This window comes from Lagenorhynchus albirostris, chromosome 10 (assembly GCF_949774975.1).
Source record: "Lagenorhynchus albirostris chromosome 10, mLagAlb1.1, whole genome shotgun sequence".
Classification (NCBI taxonomy): domain Eukaryota; kingdom Metazoa; phylum Chordata; class Mammalia; order Artiodactyla; family Delphinidae; genus Lagenorhynchus; species Lagenorhynchus albirostris.
This window is the reverse complement of record NC_083104.1, coordinates 36351657-36369875: the sequence shown is the minus strand read 5'-3', so window position 1 is coordinate 36369875 and position 18219 is coordinate 36351657. Positions and strand designations below refer to the sequence as shown.

Sequence of the window (18219 nt, the reverse complement as noted above, 5' to 3'; positions counted from 1 at the left end):
GTTTATTTTTGTTTTTATTTTCATTACTCTAGGAGGTGGATCAAAAAAGATATTGCTGTGATTTATGTCAGCGATATGTGTATATACGTATACATATATTTATATACATATGGAATGTATATATATACAATGTATACATATGTATATTTATATACATACATACATATACAATATGTGTATATATATACATATATTTTAGTTTGCTTGTTTTTTTTAATTGAAGTATAGTTGATGTATAATATTATATGTTACAGGTATACAATATAGTGATTCAATTTTTAAAGGTTATAATCCAGTTATAGTTATTATAAAATATTGACTGTATTCCCTGTGTTGTACAATATATCCTTGTACCGTTTTTTATACATAATAGCTCATACTTCTTAATCCTGTACCCCTATCTGGCCCATCCTTCCTTCCCTCTCCCCATTGATAAACACTAGTTCTCTATATCTGTTTTGTTATAGTCACCAGTTTGTTTTATTTTTTAGATTCCACATAAAAGTGATATCATACAATATTTATCTGTTTGACTTATTTCACTTATCATAATACCCTCCAAGTCCATCCATGTTGTTTCAAATGGCAAAATTTCATTATTTTTATGGCTGAGTGGTATTCCATTGTACATATGTACCACATCTTCTTTATCCAGTCATCTGTTGATGGACACTTAGGTTGCTTCCATATCTTGGCAATTGTAAATAATGCTGCTATGAACATTGGGGCACATCTATCTTTTTGAATTAGTGTTTTGGTTTTTTGGGGGTATATACCCAGGAATGGAATTGCTGGGTCATATGGTAGTTCTATTTTTTTTTTTTTTTTTTTGGCGGTACGCGGGCCTCTCACTGTTGTGGCCTCTCCCGTTGCGGAGCACAGGCTCTGGACGCGCAGGCTCAGTGGCCATGGCTCACAGGCTCAGCTGCTCCGCGGCACATGGGACCTTCCCAGACCGGGGCACGAACCCATGTCCTCTGCATCGGCAGGCGGACTCTCAACCACTGCGCCACCAGGGAAGCCCTATTTTTAGTTTTTTGAGAAACCTCCATACTGTTTTCCACAGTGGCTGCACTAAGTTATATTTCCACCAACAGTATATAAGAATTCCCTTTTCCCCACATCCTTGCCAACATTATTTGCATTCTTTTTGATGATAGCCATTCTGACACGTGTGAGGTGATAGCTCATTGTGGTTTTGGTGTGCATTTCCCTGATGATTAGTGATGTTCAGCATCTTTTCATGTGCCTGTTGAGTGCTGCCTATATTTTCCTCTAAGAGTTGTATAGTATTCGGCCTTACATTTAGGTCTTTAATCCATTTTGAGTTTATTTTTGTGTATGGTGTTAGGGAGGGTTCTAATTTCACTCTTTCACATGTAGCTGTCCAGTTTTCCCAGCACCACTTATTGAAGAGACTGTCTTCTCTCCATTGTATATTCTTGTCTCCTTTGTCATAGATTAGTTGACCACAGATGTGTGGGTTTATCTCTGGGCTTTCTCTCCTGTTCCATTGATCTATATTTCTGTTTTTAATGCCAGTACCAAACTGTTTTGATTACTGTAGCTTTGTAGTATAGTCTGAAGTCAGGGAGGCTGATGCCTCCAGCTCCGTTTTTCTTTCTCAAAATTGCTTTGGCTATTCAAAGCAATTTGTCTTTTGTGTTTCCATACAAATTGTAAAATTTTTTGTTGTAATTCTGTGAAAAATGCCATTAGTAATTTGATAGGGATCGCATTGAATCTGTAGATTGCTTTGGGTCATTTTGACAATATTGATTGTCATTTTGACAATATTGATTCTTCCAATCCAAGAACATAGCACATCTCTCCATCTGTTTGTGTCATCTTTGATTTCTTTCATCAGCATCTTATGGTTTTCTGAGTACAGGTCTTTTGCCTCCTTAGGTAGGTTTATTCCTAGGTATTTTATTCTTTTTGTTGCAATGGTAAATGAGAGTGTTACCTTAATTTCTCTTTCTGATCTTTTGTTGTTAGTGTATAGGAATGCAAGAGATTTCTGTGTATTAATTTTGTATCCTGCAAATTCACTGATGAGCTCTAGTAGTTTTCTGGTAGTGTCTTTAGGATTCTCTGTGTATAGTAAAATGTCATTTGCAAACAGTGACAGTTTTACTTCTTCTTTTCCAATTCGGATTCCTTTTATTTCTTCTCTGATGCCGTGGCTAGAAATTCCAAAACTGTGTTGAATAAAAGTGACAAGAGTGGACATCCTTGTCATGTTCCTGATCTTAGAGGAAATGCTTTCAGTTTTTCACCATTGAGAATGATATTGGCTGTGGGTTTGTCTTATATGGCCTTTATTATGTTGAGGTAGGTTCCCTCTGTGCCCGCTCTCTAGAGAGTTTTTATCATAAATGGGTGTTGGATTTTGTCAAAAGCTTTTTCTGCATCTATTGAGATGATCATATAATTTTTATTCTTCAGTTTGTTAATGTAGTGTATCACATCGACTGATTTGCATATATTGAAGAATCCTTTCATCCTGGGATAAATCCCACTTGATCATGGTGTATGATCCTTTTAAGGTGTTGTTGGATTCTGTTTGCTAGTATATTTTTTTTAACATCTTTATTAGCGTATAATTGCTTTACAGTGGTGTGGTAGTTTCTGCTTTATAACAAAGTGAATCTGCTATACATATATCCCTATATCTCCTCCCTCTTGTGTCTCCCTCCCACTCTCCCTATCCCACCCCTCTAGGTGGTCACAAAGCACCGAGCTAATCTCCCTGTGCTATGCAGCTGCTTCCCACTAGCTATCTGTTTTACATTTGGTAGTGTATATATGTCCATGCCACTCTCTCACTTCCTCCCAGCTTACCCTTCCTCCTCCCTGTGTCCTCAAGTCCCTTCTCTACATCTGCATCTTTATTCCTGTCCTGCCCCTAGGTTCTTCAGAACCTTTTTTTTTGTATTTAGATTCCATATATATGTGTTAGCGCATGGTATTTGTTTTTCTCTTTCTGACTTACTTCACTCTGTATGACAGACTCTAGTTCCATCCACCTCACTGCAGATAACTCAATTTCGTTTCTTTTTATGGTTCAGTAATATTCTGTTGTATATATGTGCCACATTTTCTTTATCATATTCCATTGTATATATGTGCCACGTCTTCTTTATCCATTCATCTGTCGATGGATACTTAGGTTGCTTCCATGTCCTGGCTATTGTAAATAAGCTGCAGTGAACATTGGGGTACATGACTCTTTTTGAATTATGGTTTTCTCAGGGTATATGCCCAGCAGTGGGATTGCTGGGTCGTATGGTAGTTCTATTTGTAGTTTCTTAAGGAACCTCCGTACTGTTCTCCGTAGTAGCTGTATCAATTTACATTCTCACCAGCAGTGCAAGAGTGTTCCCTTTTCTCCACACCCTCTCCAGCATTTATTGTGTGTATTGTGTGTAGATTTTTTGATGATGGTCATTCTGACTGGTGTGAGGTGATACCTCACTGTAGTTTTGATTTGCATTTCTCTAATGATTAGTGATGTTGAGCATCCTTTCATGTGTTTGTTGGCAATCTGTATATCTTCTTTGGAGAAATGTCTGTATAGGTCTTCTGCCCATTTTTGGATTGGGTTGTTTGTTTTTTTTGATAATGAGCTGCATGAGCTGCTTGTAAATTTTGGAGATTAATCCTTTGTCAGTTGCTTCATTTACAAATATTTTCTCCCATTCTGAGGGTCGTCTTTTTGTCTTGTTTATGTTTTCCTTTGCTGTGTAAAAGCTTTTGAGATTCATTAGGTCCCATTTGTTTATTTTTATTTCCATTTGTCTAGGAGGTGGGTCAAAAAGGATCTTGCTGTGATTTATGTCATAGAGTGTTCTGCCTGTGTTTTCCTATAAAAGTTTTATAGTGTCTGGTCTTACATTTAGGTCTTTAATCCATTTTGAATTTACTTTTGTGTATGGTGTTAGGGAGTGTTCTAATTTCATTCTTTTACATGTAGCTGTCCAGTTTTCCCAGCACCACTTATTGAAGAGGCTGTCTTTTCTCCATTGTATATTCTTGCCTCCTTTATCAAAAAAAAGGTGACCATATGTGAGTGGGTTTATCTCTGGGCATTCTGTCCTGTTCCATTGATCTATATGTCTGTTTTTGTGCCGGTACAATACTGTCTTGATTACTGTAGCTTTGTAGTGTAGTCTGAAGTCGGGGAGCCTGATTCCTCCAGCTCCATTTTTCTTTCTCAAGATTGCTTTGGCTATTTGGGGTCTTTTGTGTTTCCATACAAATTGTGAAATTTTTTGTTCTAGTTCTGTGAAAAATGACATTGGTAGTTTGATAAGGATTGCATTGAATCTGTAGATTGCTTTGGGTAGTATAGTCATTTTCACAGTGTTGATTCTTCCAATCCAAGAACATGGTATATCTCTCCATCTGTTTGTGTCGCCTTTGATTTCTTTTATCAGTGTCTTATAGTTTTCTGCATGCAGGTCTTTTGTCTCCTTATGTAGGTTTATTCCTAGGTATTTTATTCTTTTTGTTGAAATCGTAAATGGGAGTGTTTCCTTAATTTCTCTTTCAGATTTTTTATCATTAATGTATAGGAATGCCAGAAATTTCTGTGCATTAATTTTGTATCCTGCTACTTTACCAAATTCATTGATTAGTTCTAGTAGTTTCCTCATAGGATTCTCTATGCATAGTATCATGTCATCTGCAAACAGTGACAGCTTTACTTCTTCTTTCCAATTTGGATTCCTTTTATTTCTTTTTCTTCTCTGATTGCTGTGGCTAAAACTTCCATAACTATGTTGAATAATAGTGGTGAGAGTGGACAACCTTGTCTTGTTCCTGATCTTAGAGGAAATGGTTTCAGTTTTTCACCATTAAGAACGATGTTGGCTGTGGGTTTGTCATATATGGCCTTTATTATGTTGAGGTAAGTTCCCTCTGTGCCTACTTTCTGGAGGGTTTTTATCATAAATGGGTGTTGAAGTTTATCGAAAGCTTTTTCTGCATCTATTGAGATGATCATATGGTTTTTCTCCTTCAGTTTGTAAATATGGTTTATCACGTTGATTTGCATATATTGAAGAATCCTTGCATTCCTGGAATAAACCCCACTTGATCATGGTGTATGATCCTTTTAATGTGCTGTTGGATTCTGTTTGCTAGTATTTTGGTGAGAATTTTTGTGTCTGTGTTCATCAGTGATATTGGCCTGTAATTTTCTTTTTGTGTGGTATTTTTGTCTGGTTTTGGTATCAGGGTGACAGTGGCCTCACAGAATGAGCTTGGGAGTGTTCCTTCCTCAGCAACTTTTTGGAAGAGTTTGAGAAGGAGAGGTGTTAACTCTTCTCTAAATGTTTGATATAATTCACCTGTGAAGCCATCTGGTCCTGGACTTTTGTTTGTTGGAAGTTTTTTAATCACAGTTTCAATTTCAATACTTGTGATTGGTCTGTTCCTATTTTCTATTTCTTCCTGGTTCAGCCTTGGAAGGTTGTACCTTTCTAAGAATTTGTCCATTTCTTCCAGGTTGTCCATTTTACTGGTGTATAGTTGCTTGTAATAGTCTGTTATTATCCTTCGTACTTCTGTGGTGTCATTTGTTACTTACCCTTTTTCATGTGTAATTTTATTGATTTGAGCCCTCTCCCTTTTTTCCCGGATGAGTCTCTAGCTAAAGGTTTTATCAGTTTTGTTTATCTTTTCAAAGAACCAGCTTTTAGTTTCATTGATCTTTTTTATTGTTTTCTTTGTCTCTATTTCATTTGTTTCTGCTCTGATCTTTATGATTTCTTCTACTCACTTTGGGTTTTGTTTGTTCTTCTTTCTCTAGTTCCTTTAGGTCTAAGGTTAGGTTGTTTATTTGAGATTTTTCTTGTTTCCTGAGGTAAGATTGTATGCTGTAAACTTCCCTCTTAGAACTGCCTTTGCTGCATCCCATAGGTTTTGGATCGTCATGTTTTCGTCATTTGTCTCTAGGTATTTTTTGATTTCCTCTTTGATTTCTTCAGTGATGCATTGGTCGTTTAGTAACATATTGTTTAGCCTCCATGTGTTTGTGTTTTTTATAATTTTTTTCCCTGTAATTGATTTCTAATCTCATAGCATTGTGGTCGGAAAGGATGCTTGATATGATTTCAGTTTTCTTAAATTTACCAAGGCTTGGTTTGTTTCCCCAGATGTGATCTGTCCTGCAGAATGTTCAGTGTGCACTTGTGAAGAAAGTGTATTCTGCTGTTTTCGGATGGAATGCCCTATAAATTCAATTAAATCCATCTGGTCTGATGTATCATTTAAGGCTTGTGTTTCCCTGTTGATTTTCTGTCTGGATGATCTGTCCATTGGTGTAAGTGGAGTGTTAAAGTCCCCCACTGTTAATTGTGTTACCGTCGATTTCCCCTTTTATGGCTGTTGGCATTTGCTTTATATATTGAGGTGCTCCTATGTTGGGTGCATATATATTTACAATTGTTATATCTTCTTCTTGGATTGATCCCTTGATCATTATATAGTGTCCTTTCTTATCTCTGATACAAGTATTGCTACTCCAGCTTTCTTTTGATTTCCATCGCATGGAATCTCTTTTTCCATCCCCTCACTTTCAGTCTATGTATGTCTCTTGGTCTGAAGTGGGTCTCTTGTAGACAGCATATATACTGGTCTTGTTTTTGTATCCATTCAGCCAGTCTGCATCTTTTGGTTGGAGCATTTAATCCATTTACATTTAAGGTAATTATCGATATGTTTGTTCCTATTGCCGTTTTTTAATTGTTTTGGATTTGTTTTTGTTGGTCTTCTTTCTTCCCTTTTTCTTTTGTTCTCTTCTCTTATGGTTTGATGACTATCTTTAGTGTTGTGTTTGGGTTGCTTTTTCTTTTTTGTGTGTGTATCTATTTTAGTGTTTTGGTTTGCAGTTCCCATGAGGTTTTGATGTAGCAGTCTGCATACAAGGTTGTTTTAAGTTGCTGGTCTCTTGATTTCAAATGCAGCTCCCATATTCTGCATTTGTAGTCTCCTCATGGTTGCTGGTTTTGACATCATATTTGTGTATGGGTGATTTCCTACTTAATTACTTTATGTTTGCATTTACCAGTGAGCTTTCCCATTTGGGATTTTCTTATTTCTAGTTGTGGCCTCTTTTTTTTACCCCCCTGCCTAGAGAAGTTCCTTTAGCATTTGTTGTAACGCTAATTTGGTGATGCTGAATTCTCTTAGCTTTTGCTTGTCTATAAAGCTTTTGATTTCTCCGTCAATCTGAATGAGAGCTTTGCTTGTTAGAGTATTCTTGGTTGTAGGTTTTTCCTTTTCATCACTTATACTCCAATAAAGATATTTAAAAGACACATATATATATATATGTGTGTGTATATATATGTGTATATATATATATATATGTTTGTATATCTCGTGACACTCTCTTCTGGCCTTCAAGAGTTTCTGCTGAAAAATTAGCTGATGACCTTATAGGGATTCCCTTGTATGTTATTTGTTGCTTTTAATATTTTTTCTTTGTATTTAATTTTTGTCAGTTTGATTAATATGTGTCTCGGTGTGTTCCTCCTTGGGTTTATCCTGTATGGGACTCTGTGCTTTCTGGACTTGGGTGACTGTTTCCTTTCCCATGTTAGGGAAGTTTTCAGCTATAATCTCTTCAAATACTTTCTCAGGCCCTTCCCCTTTCTCTTCTTCTTCTGGGACCCCTATAATGTGAACGTTGGTGCATTTAATGTCCCAGAAATCTCTGAGACTGTCCTCATTTCTTTTCATTCTTTTTTCTTTATTCTGTTCTGTGGCAGTGATTTCCACCACTCTGTCTTCCAGCTCACTTATTCGTTCTTCTGCCTCAGTTATTCTGCTACTGATTCCTTATGGTGTGTTTTTCATTTCACTTACTGTGTTGTTCATCTCTGTTCTTTAAATCTTTTGTCTCTTTGTTAAACATTTCTTGTATCTTCTTGGTCTGTGCCTACATTCTTTTTCTGAGATTTTGAATCATCATTACTCTGAATTCTTTTTCAGGTAGATTACCTGTCTCTAAAGGAGCTTGAATTTAAATGTGAAGGTCCTAAGACCCCCAGCCCACTCCCCAAGCCTCTCACCTGTGAAGGCAACTGGGTGCCCCTGCAGGGGACTGTTGTCAAGTTAGTCCATACCCATGAGCACTCATTGCTCTTGGGGCTTGTGGCCAGCGTCTGAAGGACTGAGAAGTCTTCATGATGTGCGCAGGATTGTGTTGGATGCCTGTGGTCTGGACCCTGGAAGTGTGGTGGCCCCAGCCTTCCAGCACCTCAGCTCCCCACCAGGGTGCTTGCTAGGACCAGGCTCAGCTGTTTAGGAGGCTTGGGAGACCCATGGGTTGCTTCTTCAGGGCCAGGGGACAGCAGCAGGACTGGACATGGGAGGTGGGGGCATCCCAGCCCAGCATGTCACTGACCTGGCTTCTCCCCACACAGCCCAGAGCACGCAGAGCCAGAGGTCCAGGTGGTGCCAGGGTCCGGCCAGATCATCTTCCTGCCCTTCACCTGCATTGGCTACACCGCCACCAACCAGGACTTCATCCAGCGCCTGAGCACGCTCATCCGGCAGGCCATCGAGCGGCAGCTACCTGCTTGGATTGAGGCTGCCAACCAGCGAGAGGAGGGCCAGGGCGAGCAGGGCGAGGATGATGATGAGGAGGAGGAGGATGTTACTGAGAACCGCTACTTTGAAATGGGGCCCCCGGATGTGGAGGAAGAGGAAGAGGGTGGGCCAGGAGAGGAAGAGGAAGAAGAGGAAGAAGAAGAGGAGGAGGAGGAGGGCGAGGAGGAGCGCCTGGCTCTGGAGTGGGCCCTGGGCGCAGATGAGGACTTCCTGCTGGAGCACATCCGCATCCTCAAGGTGCTCTGGTGCTTCTTGATCCACGTGCAGGGCAGCATCCGCCAGTTTGCTGCCTGCCTCGTGCTCACAGACTTTGGCATCGCCGTCTTTGAGATCCCGCACCAGGAGTCGCGGGGCAGCAGCCAGCACATCCTCTCCTCCCTGCGCTTTGTGTTCTGCTTCCCGCACGGCGACCTCACCGAGTTTGGCTTCCTCATGCCGGAGCTGTGCCTGGTGCTCAAGGTGCGGCACAGCGAGAACACGCTCTTCATCATCTCAGACGCCGCCAACCTGCACGAGTTCCACGCTGACCTGCGCTCTTGCTTCGCCCCGCAGCACATGGCCATGCTGTGCAGCCCCGTGCTCTATGGCAGCCACACCAGCCTGCAGGAGTTCCTGCGCCAGCTGCTCACCTTCTACAAGGTGGCGGGCGGCTGCCAGGAGCGCAGCCAGGGCTGCTTCCCTGTGTACCTGGTCTACAGTGACAAGCGCATGGTGCAGACAGCCGCCGGGGACTACTCGGGCAACATCGAGTGGGCCAGCTGCACGCTGTGCTCTGCCGTGCGGCGCTCCTGCTGTGCACCCTCCGAGGCTGTCAAGTCTGCTGCCATCCCCTACTGGCTGCTGCTCACACCCCAGCACCTCAACGTCATCAAGGCCGACTTCAACCCCATGCCCAATCGCGGCACCCACAACTGCCGCAACCGCAACAGCTTCAAGCTTAGCCGTGTGCCGCTCTCCACTGTGCTTCTGGACCCCACACGCAGCTGCACTCAGCCGAGGGGCGCCTTCGCAGATGGCCACGTGCTTGAGCTGCTTGTGGGCTACCGCTTTGTCACCGCCATCTTCGTGCTGCCCCATGAGAAGTTCCACTTCCTGCGCATCTACAACCAGCTGCGGGCCTCACTGCAGGACCTGAAGACTGTAGTCATCGCCAAGACCCCTGCAACCGGGGGCAGGCCTCAGAGCCCCCCTGTGGATGGCCAGGCTGCCGAGGACGGGGCCCGGTAAGACCGAGCATGGGCTTTTGGGGGCCAGGGGGCGGGAGGCTGGCTGAGACCAATCACTTCACCCAGATCTCCAGCACCCCTCAGCATTGCCTTTGGCTCCCTCGGGCTTGGGGCTTGGTGCTGGGCTGCTCCTTATCTCCCAAGGTTTCAGAAGAGGCCCAGGAAAGCTGTCCTTCCACAAAGCCAGGCTGGCCCAGTTCTCTGCCATTTAGAGTCCTGTGTGGCTGGGTCCCCAGGCTCCTGCTCCCACCTTGCCTGGCCCTCTCCACTGGGTCCAAGCATGGCCTCTAGGCATCACCCATGCCTCCTCGCCTCCAGGCTCGCAGTCCCGTGGCTGGCTCTGTGAGCCAGGGGGCTGCTTCAGGCACCACCTGCCTCTGACCCCCAGCTCCAAGCCCGTACCCTTTGGTGAGCCACACACGCCTTCTCAGGAAGACCTGGGTTGCTCAGGGGCCCTCTCTGTGTGTAATTTTGTGAGTCCGTTCCAAAGGAAGCTGTTGGCTGAGAGCAGCAAGGTTTGAGTGTGTGAGCTGGGTGGTCACTTTGTGCAAAGCTCCTTTTCTTCTGGAGGGAGAGTGAAGTGCAGAGAGGGGAGGAGTTGGCAGCCCTGTCCTCTTCTTTTTTTTTTTTTTTAATTTATTTTTGGCTGCATTGGGTCTTCGTTGCTGCATGCGGGCTTTTTCTAGTTGTGGTGAGCGGGGGCTACTCTTCACTGCGGTGTGCAGGTTTCTCATTGTGGTGGCTTCTCTTGTTGCAGAGCACAGGCTCTAGGCACGTAGGCTTCAGTAGTTGTGGCACGCGGGCTCAGTAGTTGCGGCTCGTGGGCTCTAGAGTGCAGGCTGAGTAGTTGTGGCACACAGGCTTAGTTGCTCTGTGGCATGTGGGATCTTCCCAGACCAGGGCTCGAACCCGTGTCCCCTGCATTGGCAGGTGGATTCTTAACCACTGCTCCACCAGGAAAGCCCAGCCCTGTCCTCTTCCTTACTCTCCTTCCCCTGCTTCTGCCCCCGAGCCTGGCTTCTCTCAGGGCCGCCTGGGGTTGGCATATAATGGCTTGTGTGGGGCCATGGTCACACCCACAGGTTCACCCCTGCCTGGGGCTCAAGAGGCACCCTGTGCCCTTCAGGGTGCCCCTTTCTCCTATTACTGCTCCCAACTTCATGTATGCTGGGGCTTCCCTACCTGGGCAAGAAAGCCCTTTGTTTTTTGGCCTTCCTGTCCCATGAGACACGGTGTAGCTCACTTTCTCTTCCATCCTGGTGGACAGTGGAGACCCTGCCCTCACCCCAACATCTCACGCCTTCTCTCTCCAACCCAGCCCCTCAACTGATGCTCCCAAAGGTCATCCAGCATCTTCCTGGCTGAATCAGGGACCCCGTCTTATGCCCAGCTCAAGTTCCATGCTCTCCATAGAGACCCTTGATGCCTCCAGGTACTGGAGAGCCCCTTATGCCAGAGGCGGCCTTGCATGGCCATCTCTCCGTCTCCCTGCCCCTATGATGAGGCTTCAGATGGTGACACTTTGTCTCAGTTTCCCTGCCACCCTCAAGCCTGGCTGGACCCTGCCCACAGTAGGGACTGCATGCAGAAAGCAGGCGCTCTGCTTCACCCCAGCAGATGCATCTCTGCTCCAAGACAGCAGGAGGACAGCCCAGAGGGCTTGGGGGCATTTGGCCCAGTGCAAGATCAGGGCCCCAGGGATCTCTTTCAACAGCTGGACTGTCCAATTGAGAGGATGCCATCCAGGACTCCCCACCAGCATGAGCTTGGGCATGTAGGCTGGTGGCAGGGAGCTCCAGACTTCTGTGAGGGTTCTTTCTGAGCTTGTTTGATCTCATGCTTGGAACAGACCAGAGAAAACCCAGTGTGGCCACATGCAGTGGTGGCCGAGTGGGGTGAGATCCCGGGCTACCTCAGGAGGCCTCGAAGGCAAACTGAGGAGCGGTTTGAGTATTTGGTTCTCAACTCCATGTTCCCCAAGGTCCCAGCCCTGGGCACCTTGGTCTGTGCTCTGGACTCTGTAGTGGCATTTCTGACACCTTTACCACCTTCTCAAAATGATTTTTCAGCCCATGAGCCACATCTGTCTTTCTCAGCCCTGCCTTATCTTCCCATCTCCCCCCGAAGAGAAAGGGCCCCCGGCACTTTCTCCCTGCTCTTTGGTCTTCCCATAAGGAGCCAAGATGAAATCCCCAGATGACCCCAGAGGTGGTGTGTGGTACATGCGTTTCCCTCACACTGAGGTTACACGTGGGATGTGAATCTGTATTTGGGACTCATGTGTTAATATGGTTTTTCTTGGGGGATTGGGAGATGCAGCAATGAGCAGCATCTCCAGGAGGTCCCGGCAGAGGCTCCAGCTCCAGCCCCAGCCCCAGGCCCAGCGGAGGTTCCAGCTCTAACCCCAGCAAAGACCCCAGCTCCGGCAGAGCCCTCAGTGCCAGCTTTGGTCCCAGTGGAGGCCCCAGCCTCAGCAGAGACCCCTTTGGAGGCCTCAGTGGGGGCCTCAGCCCCGGCAGCGGAGGCCCCAGCACAAGTGGAGGCCCCCGCCCAGTACCCAAGTGAGCACTTGATCCGGTCCACGTCGGAGGAGAATCAGATCCCTTCGCACCTGCCCGCCTGCCCGTCGCTCCGGCACATCGCCAGCCTGCAGGGGAGCGCCATCGTCGAGTTCTTCCACAGCAGCGTTGCCGAGGTAGGGCCAGCGCACCTGTGGAGGAAGGCGGCACTGTCGTCCTGGGGCCCCAGCAGGCTCATCTTGGGGTTAGCCTCAGGTTCCCAGACTTATGTGTGCTGGCTTTTCCCCCAGCTTCAGCTGTTCACAGCTTTGAGGGCCTGAGTAGGGAGAACCTGGGGTGCCCTTCCCTGGCCAGTTGTTCCCTCCATCACCGCCTCCTCCTGTGGCCATTCCTAGCCTCGGGCCCCGGGCAGACCCCACGGCACACCGTCTCCCATCCCTCACCACCTCTCTGCTTCGGAGTTTATAAATACGTTGACGAGACACAGTAGAGGTCCCATGCCTCCCCATCCAAGGCTGTGGGCCCGTCCCTGTGACGGCAGGTCACTGGGTAGTGGGGCTGGCAGAGGCCACCCTCCGCAGAGGCCTGGAGGAGGAGCTGTGTGCCCCGGCCGCCCTGCTCTCCTGCAGGCCCCAACCCGGCCCCTCTGTGTCCAGGTGGAAAACGAGGAGCTGCGGCACCTCCTGTGGTCGTCAGTGGTGTTCTACCAGACCCCGGGGCTAGAGGTGACCGCCTGCGTGCTGCTCTCCACCAAGGCCGTGTACTTTGTGCTGCACGATGGCCTCCGCCGCTACTTCTCGGAGCCGCTGCAGGGTGGGCACTGGGGCCTGAGGGGATGGGCGGGGTTCTGTCTCTAGAGCCCCTGTGCCATGTCAGGCAGCAGCGATTTGGCTGCACTGGGCCAAGAATCTCTTTTCTGAGGAAGGGGGGTGATGACAGCACTTTCCTCCTGGAGCTGTCACATGGGATGCGAGGCCAGGCGTGAAAGCGCCCAGTAAGGCCCTGTGAGTGCCCGGGACCCAGGCGTGCTGGGGGGGTGTTGGGCAGCCTCTGCGCCTTGGGGCCTTGGTGGGTGCCTTAGCCAGTGCCCTGTCCTAGGGCTCCTGGTGTCTCCGGCGTACCAGGCAAGGCTCAGACTGTAAAACACGTTTCCCCGAGGCCATGTGTGCTCAGAGGTGGCGGGGGCTCCTTGCCAGGCCTCAGTGGGCCAGGCCATCAAGGGGGCCCGTTCCTGCTCCACGCAGCTGCACACCTGGGAACCTTGTGCTCCCCCAGCACGCCCACCACCATGTTCGCGCCCTTTCTGTCTGCCACAGATTTCTGGCATCAGAAAAACGCCGACTACAACAACAGTCCCTTCCACATCTCTCAGTGCTTTGTTTTAAAACTCAGCGACCTGCATGTAGTCAACGTTGGACTCTTTGACCAGTATTTCCGGCTGACGGGTGAGTGGCCACTGTGCTTTTGTCCTATTTTGGGTGAAGGCCAGTGTCACCAGTGGGCTTCCACCTTCATATGTGGGTGCATTATCGCAGGCAGAGTTTATCTGCTCAAAAGCCAGTTCACCGGAGCGGGAGGAAGCAGCTTCAGGAACTGCTGAGAGGGCAGAACTCACCCCTCAGGACTTGGAGCGAGAGGCTGGGGACAGAGGCGGCAAAGTGCTGGGTGGGCGGGCAGAGTGGGCCCTGGGCTCACGGGCAGGATGTTTCTGACTCATACTTCCTGAAGAGAGAAAGCTAAGCTCTTTCCCTAATGCCTCTGTATCCCCTTCCAGAAAAATGTTACAGCCCTTCCGGCCTGAGAAATGGCCGTCTCCCCAGGCCCCGTGATGCTTCCTCAAGTGGGTCCTCCTGACCCTGGCTCTGTGGTCCTCAGGTCCAGGCTAACCTGCTAGAGACTAGAGACGGCTCCAGGGGTGGGGATGGGGCTGGGGGGAGTAGCAGCCTGCAACCGTGCCCGGCCCCTTCTCCCGCAGGCTCCTCTCCGGCGCAGGTGGTTACATGCTTGACACGGGACAGCTACCTGACACACTGCTTCCTCCAGCACCTCATGGCCGTGCTCTCCTTGCTGGAACGCACACCCTCACCTGAGCCTGTCGACAAAGACTTCTACTCTGAGTTTGGAAACAAGACCACAGGTATCCCCACCCAGCTCGGGTCTCCTCGCCAACCCCAAGGGCTCGCGCTCTCTCTCTCTCTCTCTCTCTCTCTCTCTCTCTCTCTCTCTCTCTCTCTCTCTCTCTCTTTTCTGCTTAGTCAGCTAGGGTTTTCCATGGCTTTTCCATGGCAGAGTCTCTGGCCCGGCAAATCCACAACCGTTCAGCATCTCAGTGTCTGCTCTTCTCTGAGCTGCTGGCCTGAGGGTCTCTGCCTGAGGGTGGGGGCTTGGAGTGCTCTCTCCCACTTCTGACAGACACGTGACTCATGCTGCCATCTCTGGGTGGCTTGGGGCTGCTGGTGAACCACCACAGGCCAGTTCCAGGCTGCAGCCCCGGTGGCGTCTCTCTCTGCAGGGAAGATGGAGAACTATGAGCTGATCCACTCAAGCCGTGTCAAGTTCACCTACCCCAGTGAGGAGGAGGTTGGGGACCTGACATTCACTGTGGCCCAGAAGGTGGCTGACCCAGAGAAGGCGCCATCCCTCAGCATCCTGCTGTATGTGCAGGCCTTCCAGGTGGGCACACCACTATCTGGGCGCTGCAGGGGCATGTTGCGCCCCAAAACGCTCCTGCTAACCAGCGCCGAGATCTTCCTCCTGGACGAGGACTTCGTCCACTACCCGCTGCCCGAGTTTGCCAAAGAGCCGCCACAGAGGGACCGGTACCGGCTGGACGACGGCCGCCGCATCCGGGACCTGGACCGCGTGCTCATGGGCTACCAGACATACCCACAGGCCCTCACCCTGGTCTTTGACGACGTGCAGGGCCACGACCTCATGGGCAGCGTCACCCTGGACCACTTTGGGGAGGTGCCAGGTGGCCCAGCTAGAGGCGGCCAGGGCCGTGAGGTCCAGTGGCAGGTGTTTGTCCCCAGCGCTGAGAGCCGAGAGAAGCTCATCTCGCTGTTGGCCCGCCAGTGGGAGGCCCTTTGTGGCCGGGAGCTGCCCGTGGAGCTCACTGGCTAGCCCGGGTAGTAGCTGGCCCTTGCCACCCGCCGTGTCTGGCCTGGTGTCCACTCAGGGCCGGGAAGCAGGCTTTCTTTGCTTTTTTAAAATGTTTTCTCTTCTCTTTCGGTACCTTTGGTTGATTGTCCTCCCAGAGAATGTGAACTTGTGTGTTCAGTTGGTTCTCAGCCTCCCGCGGATCTGCTGCCTGCCCCTGGTGCCGCGTGGCCAGGCACACCAGTTTCGTGTCTTCTTTCGTGGGACCGTTGTTAACATGTGGCGCCGTGGGTCTGGTTTACTCTTTTACGCGTCCTTTCCCGAGATGTTAAGTTCAGTCTTGTTGCTGTTGCTGTCATTGTGGGCACTTGCTGCTAATTATGAAGCCGGCAGAGAAATGCACATTGAAAGCTCCCGCTCCATGCAGTTTTCCAAAGGGGAGGCCTCTCCCGGTCCAGACAAGTGGGAGAGCCCCATGGGGGCAGGAGTCCCCCAGGCCTTGGGGCTGAGAGGGCTGGGAGCAGGGGACCTAGAGCTGCCAGCACCAAGTGTGATTCCTGTTGCCTATTTTCTCTATTCCAGTAAAGCCAAGTTTGACACAGTCTGGGTCTTTTATTTCAAGGGCCACTGGGGTCCCAGCAGGGCATTGGTTCAGGGCGTGGTTGGCCTGAGGGGGAGAGGGTGCCTAGAGATGCAAGAAGGTCTTGGGGTAAAGGAAGAGGGGAGGAGCCTGTGAAGGGCAAAGGGAGCTGCTCTCCCAGGGCCAGATGCTGGATGGGTGTCTGTGGAGCCTGGGACAGGGGAGGTGTGAGGGCATCTTTGGACAGGGCCGTGCTGGGCTGTGGCTAAACCAGGAGCCTCAGGGCAAATGAGAGGAATGAAGCTCCTCAGGTGCCCCTGGCACACCGGCTGCTGCCCTGCCAGCCCTCAGGTCAGGAATGTCACACCCGACCTGTTGTGAGGGTTAGGCCTGGCGTCTGGGGCGGCTTACTCTGTGGGGTCTAGGGGTCTCACCAGCATGGCCTGCAGAGGAGGTGGCCCCAGTGGCGGATAGTGGGGAGGAGGGCTCTGTGCCGTCCGTGTCTGGGTTCATGTCCTGAGAGATGGTTGCTTCAGGGAGCTCTGCTGAGGTAGGACGTGGGATTTCTTTGGGAGCCAGCCCCTGTGCCCAGTCCCTTCTCAACCCATTTCTACCCCGTAGCAGGGCCCCTGAGGCCCACTTACTTTCTCTCATCCTGGCCAGTCAGGAGCCTTCGGCCCTAAGGCTGCAGGACCGTTTTGGTCCAGCAGTATTGGGGGTGGGGGAGGGGCCAGCCGGGTGCCCAGGCCTGCTTCTCCTCATTTTCCCTTCGTGCCAGCGGAGTGGGGATCCGTGCCTGGAGGACCCATCACCATCAGGAAGGCTGTGGTGGATGGGAGGGGCCACCAAGGGGAGGGGAGGGTCTCTGCATTCACCTCCCCCCAGCCAAATCTCAAAGACCAGCCCCATGGCCCCTCAGCTGATGGGGGAGGGACTGCCCCCAACCAGACCTTTATCAAAAGCCCGTACAGATGGCCCACCTGCCTGTCTCCATCGGTTATGTCATACATAAATGGGGATTTATAGACCAGAGGCAGGGTCCACCATGCATAGGCCTTACCACCTAGACTGCTGTTCCCAGGTCCCACAGCCCAACAGTTAGCAGCCGACCCCAGCCTGGGTCCGTGAGGACAGGACCTAATGGGGGGAGTCCATGCAATGTAGTGGGGGGAAGGGCGCCCCACAGGCAGCAGACCTGGGGTTGGATCTTCACACTGGTTAGCTGAGTGATCTTAGACAAATTCCCTAGCCCCTTTGAGCGTCCGTTTCCCCACCAGTAACAGGATAATAAAAGTGCCTGCATTCATTCAGCCCACAAATCTGAAGTGAGCATCCACGCGTGAACCAGCCCGGCCCCTTCCCTGCTCTCCCATAGCTGGCATTCCAGTGGGGGACAGAAAATAAACTAGTGTCAGCTGGTGGCCAGTGCTACGAGGAGGTGAAGGCGGGAGACCTTTGACCTGAGGCTGAACCTTGTGGTGAGTCCTGTGAGGATCTGGGGTAACGGCAGCACCCAGGGAGCTCGCTCTGTGGTTATGGAGTAGAAAAGCCTGTGGTGGAACAGAGTTGGGGGTGTGGAGAGCAGGCAGCCGGGTCAGAGAGGCTGGCCTGCTGTGGACAGGGATGCGGGGCACAGGGGGCAAGCCTCAGGGCTGAGTGGAGAATGGATTGGGAAGGGAGGGCTACTGGCAGCAGGGAGGCCTCTCTGGGCGAGAAGGGTGGCGCAGGGACACATGGGGGATGGGGATCCTGGGCAGTGGAGGCCGAGCAGGGCAGGTGCGGGGGAGCAGCCTGATGACTGTCCACTTAGCAGGGAGTCGGAGGCCTGCACGTGCCCTCAGCAGCTGGAAAGGTAGAGGCAGACGAACCTGATTCAGAGGCTGCCCTCTCCCCCAGGCACCAGAACCCCCCAGAGCTTCTGAATGAAACATGCTGGGCTTGCAGGTACTTGGGGTTGGGGAGTTGTTTGCATCTGCTCCTGAGTGTGCTTCACAACCTCTGAAACACCCCAGGCTTGTGGCTAATGGTGGGCTTGGAGGCTGACGCCAGGAGGAGGGTCCCGGGCCAGGAAGCCCCAAGCTGGGCCCAGGCGTCCATGCAGGGGTCAGTGGCCAGCACCTTCCCTTCCGCCTGCAGGCTGCTGATATGCAGGAGGAAATCCTGGCGGGTTCCT

At 49.8% G+C, this 18219-nt stretch overlaps 1 protein-coding gene across 4 annotated transcripts in view; it reads left to right on the top strand.

Moving 5' to 3' along the window:
• NISCH (nischarin) overlaps positions 1-16068 on the top strand; it is a 42844-nt gene extending 26776 nt beyond the window's left edge. For 2 of the 4 annotated variants that reach the window (XM_060161651.1, XM_060161648.1), the window contains 6 exons: positions 8436-9845; positions 12162-12543; positions 13024-13180; positions 13684-13812; positions 14343-14504; positions 14880-16068. In XM_060161651.1, the coding sequence (XP_060017634.1) occupies positions 8436-9845; positions 12162-12543; positions 13024-13180; positions 13684-13812; positions 14343-14504; positions 14880-15490 (2851 nt within the window). In that variant the 3' untranslated portion in view covers positions 15491-16068. Of the gene's footprint in view, positions 1-8435; positions 9846-11166; positions 11281-12161; positions 12544-13023; positions 13181-13683; positions 13813-14342; positions 14505-14879 lie in introns of all 4 variants that reach the window. The other 2 variants (XM_060161653.1, XM_060161650.1) reach the window with 2 other exon arrangements.
• Positions 16069-18219: the final 2151 nt, after the last annotated feature.